Here is a 13,293-nt window from a genome sequence, read left to right as displayed (position 1 = left end):
CCTTTCCTCTGACTCTCTCCTGTTGTTTCTTCTACTCTAGGCTCTTACTTGTTTCATTGTCCCCAGCTTTAATAAATGTCCTCTAAAAATCACCTGGACCCATATTGTGAAATTTTTCCTGCATGAAATCACCCTACCAGCTGGCCCTACGCAGACAGGCTCAGGGCCAAGTCCCCTTTACAATAAAATCTTGATGTTAGATTTCTAGCCTCCAAAACTGTGAGATAATAAATTCTATTGTTTAAGCCACTGAGGTTGGGGTACTTTTATTATTATTATTATTATTATTATTATTATTGATTTCAGAGAGAGGAAAAAAAAAGGGATAGATAAAAACATCAATGATGAGAGAGAATCATTGATTGGCTGCCTCCTTCATGCCCCCTACTGGGGATCATGCCCCCATACTGGGGATGAAGCCAGCAACCCAGGCACGTGCCCTTGACTGGAATTGAAACTGGGACCCTTCAGTCCGCAGGCCGATGCTCTACCCATTGAGCCACTAGCTAGGGTGGGGGTTGTGGAACTTTGTTCCAACAGACCTAAGAAACTAATTCAAAGATGTATTCTGGAATTTTTCACTTTCCTCCATCATAACTGGGTTCTGCTCACCTAGAAGTTGGGGAACTAAGAAGGAATACATTCATGAGGGGACTTAATATATTTCCTACTGAATTAGAAGCTGAGCCTGGTTTATAGCCAGTTAAAGTTCCTTACTCTCATTGAAAAAAAGAAAAAAAGAAAAAGAAAAGAGGATTGTTCTGGAGTGACAATTGCCACATATAAATCAGGGTTAGGTGTGTTACTGCTGTTGCCACATATAAATCAGGGTTAGGTGTGTTACTGCTCCAGGATAACTATGGTAAACAGTAGAAATTCTAAAAGAAGCAATGGATATAGCAATCCACGGGTAGGAACAACAGGGCTCAGATTCTTTCTGAAGGGTGTGGTTCATTCAGCTCATGGAGCAGACAAAAACCCAAGCATGACAAAGTCCCTGAGAGGGAGAGAGAGATGAATTGAGTAGTGAAGGATGAAGTCCCTCCTAAGTACCAATTCAAGCTTAAAACCAAGAGAGACAGGCAAGCCCTAAAGCGAGTACCTGTATTCCCCGCTTTGTTATTATTACATTTTGGCATATAATATGTGTTGGTACACTACAATGTATCATTTTGCCCATAAGGCATACCACATTGACAGGGGATCGTGACAGAATTAGAGGAGGCACAGACATCAAACAAAGATACTTTAGTAGGAAATGGTAGCGTGAGCCTTCCCCTCTGGTTATGATGACCAAAACCTAGTAAAGAGGAGGTACTTTCTGTTATACATTACTTATGTGCACAATATGATAAATATGTGCAAATATCTGAAATACTTTCAGGTGGTGTTAGTAGAAAGGAGGTCGTGTGTGTGTGTTGTACAGGGTGCCATTAAAATGTGTAGACTTCTCCGTCCCAGCATGGTGGGAGCTGTCCGGGCACTCTACCTGATTCTAGAGAGCTGTCAATCACAGGATTAAAGAAATGAGCTAAGCCAAAATGATGAGACTCTCTTGTCTAGGAATTTCAATCATCAGTAGAGACACACAAGTCTAGAAGGCAGTCAGAAGTGAGTTATATGGTGGCAGATCCTAACACAGTGAGTGTGGGAGTTCCCACTAAATGCCCCAGTCCTTGGCTTCCCTAAAACTGTTTACTCAGCGTGCAATCAGTAACCTTCAGTATTTTTTTTTTTACATAGAATTAGTAGTAAGAGGATATGGCATAGGGTGCTATTTCATACCAGAAATCGCTTCTAAGTTTTCTAGCACCAACCCCAACCATAACCTAACCTTGATAAAATCTCTCCATCAGTGCAACATTTTGGACTCTGAAATAAAGGGGCTTTAAGTAAAGACAAAGATGGATAAACAATGAAAGTAATAGTTGGTAAAGAGTAAAAAAGAGAAGAAAAATATGGGTCCGTAATGTCTAGGGTAGCCTGCATCCACCCAGAAGTGGAAGTCTCCACAGGGACAAATTAGCACTGCCAAAATGGGACAACCGCTTTCTGCTACTTCTCTTCACCACAGCCCTTAAGCAGAAATGACAACATATGTAGACAGTATATTTTTTTAAATCTCTCTCTCTGCCTATGGTCTAGAAATGTCTGGAAAGTCAGTTAACATGTCTGAACAATTTATTGTTAAGACAAAGAGGTTGAACCGGATGATTTCTTGCTCTCTCAAAACTAAACCTGTGATTTGATTATCTTTAAATATCAACTATATTTCTATGGACTAAACATGAATTATAAATAAAATCTTTAGAGTTCTAATTCTATCTCAAATTTAACATCTTAAAGAGTAAAACAATTCCATCTGCATCACAGTTTTCTCATCAGTAAACCAAGATAATTTTTAATCCAATTAAACTTTCAAAACAATTTTTTATGGATTGATTTTTACAGAGAGAGGAAATGAGGGAGGGGGAAAGAGAGAAACATTGATTATTCCACTTATTTATGCATTAGTTGATTGATTCATGTATGTTCCCCGATCAGGATTGAACACACAACCCTGATGTATCTGGATGATGCTCTAACCAACGCAGCTACTTGGCCAGGGCAAACTATCACATTTTTTTAAATTAAGAGATTATATGGTCTTTATATGTATCCTGTTAGAATTAATTTATCTATTCTAACAGTATCTATAGATAACACTTGTATTTCTCCATACATATGGTTTGAATGCCTGCATACAATGTACACACACACACACACACACACACACACTCTTTTACTCTGCCTAGATTCAGTGAAAATATAACAATCTCTATAGAAAGAAAGGGCCAGCAAATTCCTGTGATGACAAGCAGGAAGTGTGGCAAGTCCTTTTGCCGCTTTCTCTTCTCCAAAGCACTAATTAACAGGCGAATATCTGATTGTCCTAATGACCTACATAGGTTTAAGGAAGTGCCTATGGTCCCCAAGCAGGCTTAATGATGATAGGGGTCTGAGTGCTGAAGTTTGCTATTACAGCTCTTTAACACAAAATCAACAAATAAGGTTTTAGCCTCTAAATTAGAAAGTTAAAGCATCCCATTCATCACTAGCAGTAATAAAAACTAGTGGAATGTTAGTAAATTCCTATTTAATTCTCCTGAAATTACTTCTTTGAAGTTTTTATATTAGAGCTTTACGCAACCTAAAGGTTATTTTTAATTCTTAGTTTATCTGTCCCGTGTCATTTCCTGAGAATAAAACAGTACAAGTAAGCATTTTTAATCAATGAAGATGCTTAAAACTTTAGAAAGCAAACGAGTTAACTGACAACTGAAATGTCCTAAATGCCTTAATACACCTCATTTATTTTTCAGAGAAAACTCAATGCTGTGCCTTGAGGCCAAGCACGGGAACCTAGAGAACTAGAAATACAAAGATAAAGACAAAAAACTCATGCCATGACTTCAGATCAGTGGCACTCTGCGTCCAATATCCTCAGTACAAAGTGATCAAAGAAACACGATATTCAACAGTCCCTTTGATTTCAAGGTCGGACACTGTGTGGCAACTGCCATGCAAAATTTAACTCAACCTAAAACAATTCGTTTGTCAATGTTGACATAAGCTAAACCAAGCTCAAAGTCCAGAAACTGCAAAAGGGGGGTAGGCTGCAGCAGGGGGTGCTGGTGGGGGCGAGGCGCGGGTACAAAGGGAAGACGGTGGGATGCCTTTTCCCCTACTTTCCTGCTGGCATGTGCTCATCCCCGTCCTCTGACTGCGAACTTCAGCTCTTAGGGGCCAATGGGCAGGCGTCCTAACTCCTAGTTTAACTCCGTTACTCGGGTCCTTCCCTGGGTCTTTGGGGCAGCCGCACGGGGTTCCCAGAGCAGGGCACACCCCGACCCTGCGCCCCCGGCTCCCCGCCCCCCAACCCCTTTCACACTGCCCGTCGGGTGCACGGCCGCTCCCACCCCCATATAACAGCCGGGGTGTCTGCACTGGGAAGTTCCTAGGAGGCGGCAGCCCTTGGAAGCAAACTCCTGCCAGCCAGGCTGGAGCGCGGGCAGCGCGGGGCAGGGAAGCCCGGGCGCGGGGTTACTCACAGCTCGCCTCGGCGGCGGGCAGCACGAGGGCCAGGCCCGCCAGCAGCGCGGCTCCGAGGACTCTCATGGCCGGGCCGGGCGCGGACTGGGGCCGAGCGGAGCGGAGCCGGGGGCGGAGAGCCGCCCGCCCCGGCCCCCCGCGGGGAGCGATAAGGCGGACATTTCCAGGAAGCGGGGAGCGGGGGCAGGGCCGGGCGGGCTGAGGCTGGTAAACACCGAACACCGGAGGGAGGCCGTCCTGGCTCCCGGCCCCGCGAGTGTGCCCGGGCTCCCGAGGGGCCGCCGCCGGGCAGGGGAGGCGGGCGGAGTGCGGAGCTCCAGCGGCGAGGGGGCGGCGGCGGGGCCGGCGGACGGGGAGGACGGGGAGGACTGGGAGGAAGACTCAGGGGAAGGGGGATCCCTGCTTGGAAGAGAAACAGAGAGAGAGGGGCAACGGGGGTGAGGACATGAACTGAAACCAAGCAGTGAGTGAAGCAACTCTTGAGACTGGAGACAACAGAGACAAGGGAAGCAAAGGGAATAGTTTTGATCATCCACATTTTCATTTTGTGGATGGTATAAAACGCATGGATGGTATAAAACAACTATGGAGGGATAATGTTTTGATGGGAAAAGAGCATGTGTCAAATGCCATCACCTTAGCTCATTTTGTGTGTGTGTATATATATATATATAGAGAGAGAGAGAGAGAGAGAGAGAGAGAGAGAGGGAGAGATTATATATATATATATATATATATATATATATATCCTCTGCTTTGTGTGCTTTAGACTTACAACTTTGAAATGTGTGTTATTTAATGTTTGAGGCTTCCTGTGGAGCTAAACTGCCTGGATTTAAATCGAAATTCTCTGCCACTTATTAGTTATGTCACTTTAAGCAAATGGATTAACATCTCCAAGCCTCAGTTGTATCAGCTGTAAAATGGACATAATAGTGTTAATGTAAGTGTTCATGTCAGGATTTTTTTTTTAACATTGATAACACCCTCACATTACACACAGAGAAAATGCAGAAGGTCTTACAAGTCGAAAATTATACAGATTTCCCAAAATAGATATAATTCCTCACTGCTGAGTATGGCATCAATAAAATATGTAAGGTCTTCTAGTGAATGTTGCCCCCACTCTTGTGCAATTCAGTCCTCCCTAGAAATTTGTTCTTTGGGAAATTCAGAGTCAGCAAGAGAAGAACAACAAAAGTTGAGATAGCCACATAACATATAATTTCTTTCATCCTAATAACTGCCTTGAGGTTAAACAGCCAAGAGTGTTTTAAATTTATTCAGGATCTACTTAAGGTTCATTCATTGCATTCAGTTGTTACATATCACCAGCTTAAGTATTTCAACAATGTAGTTACATCCCTTGTAAAGTGGTCATTATTCAAATGAAAGTTTTAAATTACTTGCAAACTATTTAATTTTCTGAGTCTTAGTATCAGCTACATACTATATTAGTTTAGATTTTATTACATAGCACAACAAATCAAAATAGAGTAACTGAGATTCTCTTGTAAATGATTCATGGATCTGTACATTGCTGTAAGAGACATGGAAGGAAACTCTCTTTAAATATTGGGAGAACAAGCCAAAACCGGTTTGGCTCAGTGGTAGAGCGTCGGTCTGCGGACTAAAAGGTCCCAGGTTCTATTCAGGTCAAGGGCATGTACATTGGTTGCGGGCACATCCCCAGTAGGGGGTGTGCAAGAGGCAGCTGGTCGATGTTTCTCTCTCATCTACGTTTCTAGCTCTCTATCTCCCTTCCTCTCTGTAAAAAAATCAATAAAATATATTTAAAAATATATACATATATTGGGAGTACAGGTGTAAATTGGCTACTTCCTACCAATGCTGATAAGTAAGTATGAATGAGCATATCACCTAAGTGGGTTAATTGTTAAGTCTACCTTAATAATTTTTATTTTTAAAGATAAAACAAAATATTCAGTAAAGACAGAAATATTAAAAATCAAACAGGGATGGTCACTTTTACAAAGCAAAGCTAATCTCAAAGTAATGATAATGAAAAATGCCATTTAAGGTTATAGCAAATTAATAGTTTATGTACTCAAGGGATTATACACATCTATAGATGAAAATATAGGTACAAAATTTTGTGTAATTTAAATATGTTTTTTCCAAAAATGTCACATGATCCCCATTCAATTATATATTTCTGTACAATCACACAAACACAAATTAGTGGCAGGGCAGTCACTCTCTTTTTTTCAGTTTTTTTTATTTTAAGAAAAACAATTTTAAATATAATAATGCTATATGCAATAAACATTAATATAGCAAGAAAAATGAATTTAAATACAATAATGTTACATGCAATAAACACCAATTATTCAAGAACAATGATTTTACATATAATAATATTACATGCAATATACATTAATATTTCAAGAATAAAAGGATTTTAAGTATAATAATATTACCAAAACTGTACTAACATAGTATGATACCAAAAAAGTTATAGAAAATATTAAAAATCTGCAAATAATAGGATTACTTCTATTACTAGTTCTATTCTAGAACTAGAGGCCTGGTGCATGAAATTGGTGCACTGGGGCAAAGGGGTGTCCCTCAGCCCAGCCCACACCCTCTCCAATCTGGGACCCCTCGGGGAATGTCTGACTAACCTGGCAGTCGAACATCCCTCTCACAGTCCAGGACTGCTGGCTCCCAACCACTCCCCTGCTGGCCTGGTCACCCCCAACTGCCCTTCCCTGCTGGCCTGCTCACCCCTAACTGCCCTTTCCTGCTGGCCTGATCACCCATAACTGCCATTCCCTGCCAACCATCTTGTGGTGGCCATCTTTTGACCACATGGGGGAGGCCATCTGGGCATGATGGTCAATTTGCATATTACCTCTTTATTACATAGAATATTTCCCTCCCTCTGGCTCTAGTTTTGTTCATCAGATTATGTTGTTCACTAGAGGCCTGATGCACAAAATTCATGCAAGGGTCTTGGCCCTCACAGCCCCAGCTTCATCCAAAAGATCATCCGGAAGGTCGTTCAGCTGTCTGGTTTAATTAGTATATTACACTTTTATTATTATAGACTAGAGGCCTGGTGCATGAATTCGTACACTGGTGGGGTCCCTCTGAGTGGCCTGCAAGGATCGGGCTGAAACCTGCAGTCCAATGCCTCCTGCAGCTCTTACCTGCCGCTCCTGCTCATCCCGGCCCCACTGTGCCTGCCGAAGGCTTGCACCCAATTAGTCCCAATTAGGAGAGGCTCACACTACCACAGCAGTGCTCACCAGCCATGAGCCCTGCTTCTGGAGCCCTCCCAAGGGGAGTGAGCTGCATGATCAGGCCAAAACCACCTCTCTGACATCCCCCGAAGGGTACCGGATTGTGAGAGGGCACAGGCCAGGCTGAGGGGCCCCACCAGTGTACGATCAGGCCAAGGAGGGACCACAGGAGGGCTCCAGGGCATGTCCAGCCCATCTCACTTAGTCCTGATCTGCCAGACCCCAGAAGCAAGCTAACCTACCAGTCGGAGCATCTGCCCCCTGGTGGTCTATGCACATCATAGCAGCTGGTTGACCTCTCTGGCCCCTGGTGGTCAGTGTACATCATAGCGAGCAATTGAGCAGTCATAGCATATCATTCACATATTATGCTTTGATTAGTTTTTCAGTTGTCCTGCAGTTCAGTTTATTTGCATATTACCCTTTTATTATATAGGATTATATGCCACAAATGAGTGAGATCATATGATATTTTATCTTTCTCCGACTGACTTGTTTCCCTTAGCATGCTGCTTTTAAAGTCCATTTTGTTAGATATGAGTATTGCTACCCTAGCTTTTTTTTTTCCATTTGCATCGAAAATTTTTTCCCATCCCTTAACTTTCATCCTGTGTGTGTCTTTTGTTTTGAGGTGGTGGATCTCCTGTAGACAGCAAATGGATGGGTCATGTTTTTGTGTCCATTCAGCTACCCTACCCTTTTAATTGGAGCTTTTAATTCATTTACATTTAGGGTTATTATTGAGAGACTAGAGGCCCAGTGCATGAAATTTTATGCACTGGAGTGGGGGGTCCCTCAGCCCGGCCAGCCCCTTCTCACAGTCTGGTAGCCTTCGGGGGCGGGAGACAGTCTGGTGATCAGGGGAAGACAATGCCCCCATCACATCTCTGCTGCTGCCACTGCCAGCAGCACAAGCCTTGGCTTGTTACCTGAGCCTCGGGCAGCCCTGAGCAGTTGGGAAGCTGCCATCTGAGGCTTACCTGTGCCTCAGGCCAGCTGTAGGGCTGAGGGAGGGTCCAGCCACACCATGCAGCTGCCACACACACACACACACACACACACACACACACCCTCCCCTCCCCCAGCAGGACTGGAAGGTCTGGGACACTCTGGCTGGGGCTGAGGGAAAACTGGGTGCCGCCATCTTGTGGCTATGAGAACTGCCATCTTTGTGACAGCATGATGGTCAATTTGCATATCCCCTCTTTATTAGATAGGATACGTGTTTATAGCCATTTTAATTCTATATGGCTAGATTTCTCTCTCTGTTTCTTCTTCTCAGCAATCCCTGGCTTACAGCAATCCCTTTAGCATTTCTTGTAATGCTGGCTTGATGGTGATGAACCCCTTTAGCCTTTTTCTTTGTCTGGGAAGCTCTTTATTTGACTGTCTACTTTGAATGCTAGCCTTGCTGGATATAGTAATCTTGGTCTCAGATGCTTCATCTCATTACCTTGAGTACTTCATGCCATTCCCTCTTGCCCATAGAGTTTCTGATGAGAAATCAGATGACAGTCTTATGGGCACTCCTTTGTAGGTAACAGTTTTCTTTTCTCTTGCTGCCTTTAAGATTCTCTCTTTGTCTTTAATTTTTGGCACTTTAATTATGATGTGTCTGCGTGTGGGTCTGTTTGGGTTATTCTTGTTTGGGGTTCTCAGTGCCTCCTAAACTTGTGTGACTTTTTCCTTTACTAGGTTAGGGAAGTTTTCTACCATTATTTCTTCAAACACCTTCTCTATTCCTTTCTCCCTTTCCGCTGCTTCTGGAACACCTACTATTCTAATATTGTTATATTTCACATTGTTCCACAGCTCCCTTAAGCTATCCTCCTGTTTTTTAATTGTTTTTTTTTTCTTTTTGGTTCTCTAATTGAGTGATATTTCCAACTCTATCTTCTAATTAACTAATTTGATCCTCAGTTTTCCCTAATCTGCAGTGTATTCCTTCCAATGTGTTCTTTATTTGTGTTATGTCATTCTTATCTCAGTCTGTTCTTTTTTTATAGTTACTACCGTATTTTCCGGCATATAAGACGACTGGGCGTATAAGACGACCCCCTAATTTTACAGTTAAAACATAGGTTTAGGCCTATATTCGCTGTATAAGACTACCCCCCCCACTTCCGAGGCAACACCAGTTCTTTTTTTAATAGACCACCTCTCTGACTCTGGCCAATCTGAGCAGGCTTTTTTTCGTTTCAAAAGTTGTCTTATATGCCGGAAAATACGGTATATCTTTTTTCATACTGTTGAGCATTTTTAACATTATTATTCTGAACTCTGTTTCTGATAAATTTCTTATCTCTGTTTCATTTGTCTTTTCTTCTGGAGAATTCTCTAGTTCTTTAATTTGGTGGTTGTTTCTTTGCTTCCTCATTTTGGTTGTCTGTTTGGGTCAGTGACTATGTATTAGATAGATCCTCTATCTAATGTAAAAATTTAAATAGATAACAAATATAAACCAATTAATGTGTGTTAAATAATATTACTTAAGGCATATTTTCTATTACCACTCCTAGTATTTCTGACCAAATGAACATATCAATTGATTTCCTATGTGTGTGAGCTAAATTTGATAGGCTGATCATATTTCCAAGAGTCTCTTCCCATCTAGCTTTCTATGTTCTGTGGTAGGCAGTTAGACAGACATGAGCTGAGCAAGAAAGCTGGGCCAGGCACAGAAGGTCACCATGGTAGAAAGCCTGGGTGCCTGGCAAAGCCAGTTATAGAGTGGGACCTCCTCCCTGGGGTGATATTTCCTGCCCTAGCACATTACTGGTCATATGGTCTAGACTCCCTGACCTGTTCTCCCTCTAAATAACATCTAGGCCTCAGTTGTATTTCAGCTCCAGGCTCAGAAATGCAGCAACACCAAACAAGTAACCCACAACAGACCTCAGGACCAGCAGCACTGGGCAAAGACCGCCTGCCCTGGTTCTGACCCATCAATCAGTGGAGACCTATACCCTAAAAGGACACATCGAGAAAACAATTAAATATTTTATTGAAATGTTCCCCTGGGACCTCCCCTAAAATCTCCACCCTTAAAACCTTTAGGACAGAGGACTCAGATTCTGAGAACATAGAGGTGACTTTACCTTCCCCCTACCCCTACCTTTAGGCAGTCACCCTTACCTTCCTCACTTCTAAGCTCCAAGGGACTTTCCTTTACCTCTATAACTTGTTTCCTAAGCTTATTTCTTCTATAAGTTACTTCTTCTGCCTCTGTGATTTTCCAAATACATGTTCTCTTATAGTTTGAGTCTTGGTTCTGAATTATTTCCTAGCCAGGACCCACGTATCAAGATTGCTGAATCCAGGTTCAGTCTAACTCCTGGTGCCCTTCCTCCCTCCCACAGCATTAAGGTTCCTGGACTCTAAGGAAATGTGCCAAGATTTGGGAGAACCCATCCAGGACCACCTTGCGGATCCTGACCACTGCTCGGTACCAGCGGGGGCCCATTGTGCCCACTGGCTCCTTGCTTTGCATCAGGTGGACTTGGGTGAGTTTTTTCTTGGAATTCCCAACCTCCTTGTTTTAAGGTAAAAGGCTGACTTTCTTTAAACTGTTTATAAAATCCTAAAAGTAAAGCTAAAGGTGAAGGGTTGAGAGACAACAAAGGCTAAAGATAAGATCAGATAACTAAGGACAGGGAGGGGAAAAAAGAATGGTTGATTTTTAACTTTGCCTTTTCAGTTACAGTTGCTTTCTGAGTGTGTGAACAAAACCTTTTGCTGGATAAATGAGAACCTAAATTCATTTAGCTTCCCAGGTAAGGGACACCTGGCAGTTACTAATCTTATAGAGAGCAACAGGATTTGCCCTCAGGGCCTGAGGTGCCAGCTCTGGCTGGCCCACCTGACCAGTGATGTGTTAGGGGAGGAAATGTCACCCTGGGGACAAGGTCCCACCCTACAATTGTGCTTTGTTAGGTTCCTAGGGCTTTCTGTCCTGCTCTGCTTACATTTGTTTAACTGCCTATCACAGTTCTATGATCCAACTGAATGAAGTTGATGCTAGTCAGTTTTTTTGTTTGTTTTTAATCCTCACCCAAGGATATCAAAGATATTTTTCCATTGCTTTTTTTTTAAAGTGGAAGGGAGGTGGGGGGTGCAGAGAAAAAGAAACACATTCATTGAGAGAGAGAGAGAGAGAGAGAGATCAATTGGTTGCTTCCTGCACAAGGCCTGGTGGACTGGGAAGCTTGCAATTGAGGTATGTGGCCTTGACTAGGAATCAAACTGGTGACCCTTTGGTAGAACCTGGGGGGGGGGGGGGGAGTGTTACGACATTATAACCACTAAGCAAACACAGCCAAATAACTGTTTTTTATAAGAGCAAAAGAATTATTGATTTTTTTAAACTTTTCCCTCCTTTAAGTTCTCTTCTTTTTTTGTGTCTGATTCAACCATGTCTGTCTATTCACCACTTTATCCTTAACCCAATATTATTAAATTATAAATATACTAGAGGCCTGGTGCACGAAATTCCTGTGGAGTGGTGTCCCTCAGCCCAGCCTGCACCCTCTCCAATCTTGGACCCCTCGAGGGATGTTGAACTGACCATTTAGACCGATCGGGTCTAAACGGGCAGTCAGACAACCCTCTCACAATCTAGGACTGCTCCCAACTGCTTACCTGCCTGCCTTCCTGATTGCCCGTAACCACTTCTGCCTGCCAGCCTGATCACCCCTAACTACTCCCGTGCCAGCCTAATTGATGTCTAACTGCTCCCCTGCCAGCCTGTTTGTCCCCAAATTCCCTCCTCTGCTGGCCTGGTCACCTCTAACTGCCCTCCCCTGCAGGATTGATTGCTTCCAACTGCCCTTTCTTGCAGGCCTGGTCCCTCTCAACTGCCCTCCCTTGTAGGCCTGGTCCTTCCGAACTGCCCTGCCCTGCTGGCCATCTTGTGGTGGCCATCTGTTCACATGAGGGCAGGATCTTTGACCAAATGGGGGCAGCCATATTGTGTGTTGGAATGACGGTCAATCTGCATATTACTCTTTTATTATTTAGGATAGAAGCCTGGTGCATGGGTGGGGCCAGCTGGATTGCCCTGAAGGGTGTCCTGGATCAGGGTGGGGGTTCCCTTCGGGGGTGGGGCTGCTGGAAAACAAGTCAGTTTCAATAAAAAAGAGATGTTGACAGGAAGCCAGGAAGGCTGGTCAGCAACCTTAATTGCTCTAACCTTTAGTTGAGATATTGTTAGCTGAAGCAGAATCTACCTTGTTTGTCCTGTGAAAGTTTCTGTTATTTCCTGCCTAAGGGCTACATGTAAATTTCTGTTTATGTTGCCTAAGATGTTTTCCCCAAAGCCTCAATAAAAGGGGATGGCAGGGCCAGAGCAGTAGTAGTTCTCCCACTAGAGTTGGACTATTGGCTGGCCCCCCATATCACCAAATTGAATTTCTTCAAGTCTCTTTTCATTTGTGTGCGGCCCTTCTCCAGAACCTGAACCGTGAATTGGAACTCTTTCTATGCTGGCCGTGAAAGAGAGTCCTATAGGGGCGGCCTGGGCAAGGGGCCTGTGGTGATTTTCAGGCCGGTTGTGCCCCCCAGCAACCCAAGCAGAGGCGCTGGTATCTGGAATTTATTTATCTTTTTACAACTGAAACTTTGTAGCCTGGAGCAGAGCCAAGCTTCCTGCTTGCTCAGTGGCGGCAGCCATTTCTGTTTGGATTTGTTTACCTTCTATAATTGAAAATGTGAGGCCTTGAGTGGAGGCTTAGGCCAGCAAGGGTAGGCAAAAAGCTTGGCTTCCTCTGTTGTCGGGGAAACGCCTTCCTCCTGCTCTCTGTGGCTGTAGCCATCTTGTTGGATTTATTTGCATACTCGCTCTAATTGGCTAGTGGGCGTGGCTTGTGGGGGTGGATTGTGGAGCAGAGTGATGGTTAATTTGCATATTACTCTTTTATTAGATAGGATATTTATAGTA

General features: G+C 43.5%; 1 protein-coding gene across 2 annotated transcripts in view; it reads right to left on the bottom strand.

The window, feature by feature from the left end:
- The window catches only part of PROS1 (protein S), a 74,126-nt gene extending 69,795 nt beyond the window's left edge, over positions 1-4,331 (bottom strand). Inside the window, exon 1 of one of the 2 annotated variants that reach the window (XM_084874309.1) lies at positions 4,092-4,331. In XM_084874309.1, coding sequence (XP_084730435.1) covers positions 4,092-4,158 — 67 coding nt within the window. In that variant the 5' untranslated portion in view covers positions 4,159-4,331. The remainder of the gene's footprint in view (positions 1-4,091) is intronic. The other variant, XM_084874308.1, reaches the window with a different exon arrangement.
- Between the last annotated feature and the right edge of the window lie 8,962 nt (positions 4,332-13,293).

This window comes from Pipistrellus hanaki (genome assembly GCF_964339955.1).
Source record: "Pipistrellus hanaki genome assembly, chromosome: 2".
Taxonomy (NCBI): domain Eukaryota; kingdom Metazoa; phylum Chordata; class Mammalia; order Chiroptera; family Vespertilionidae; genus Pipistrellus; species Pipistrellus hanaki.
Note: the sequence above shows the minus strand (reverse complement) of the source record. Positions and strands in the feature narration are given on the sequence as shown.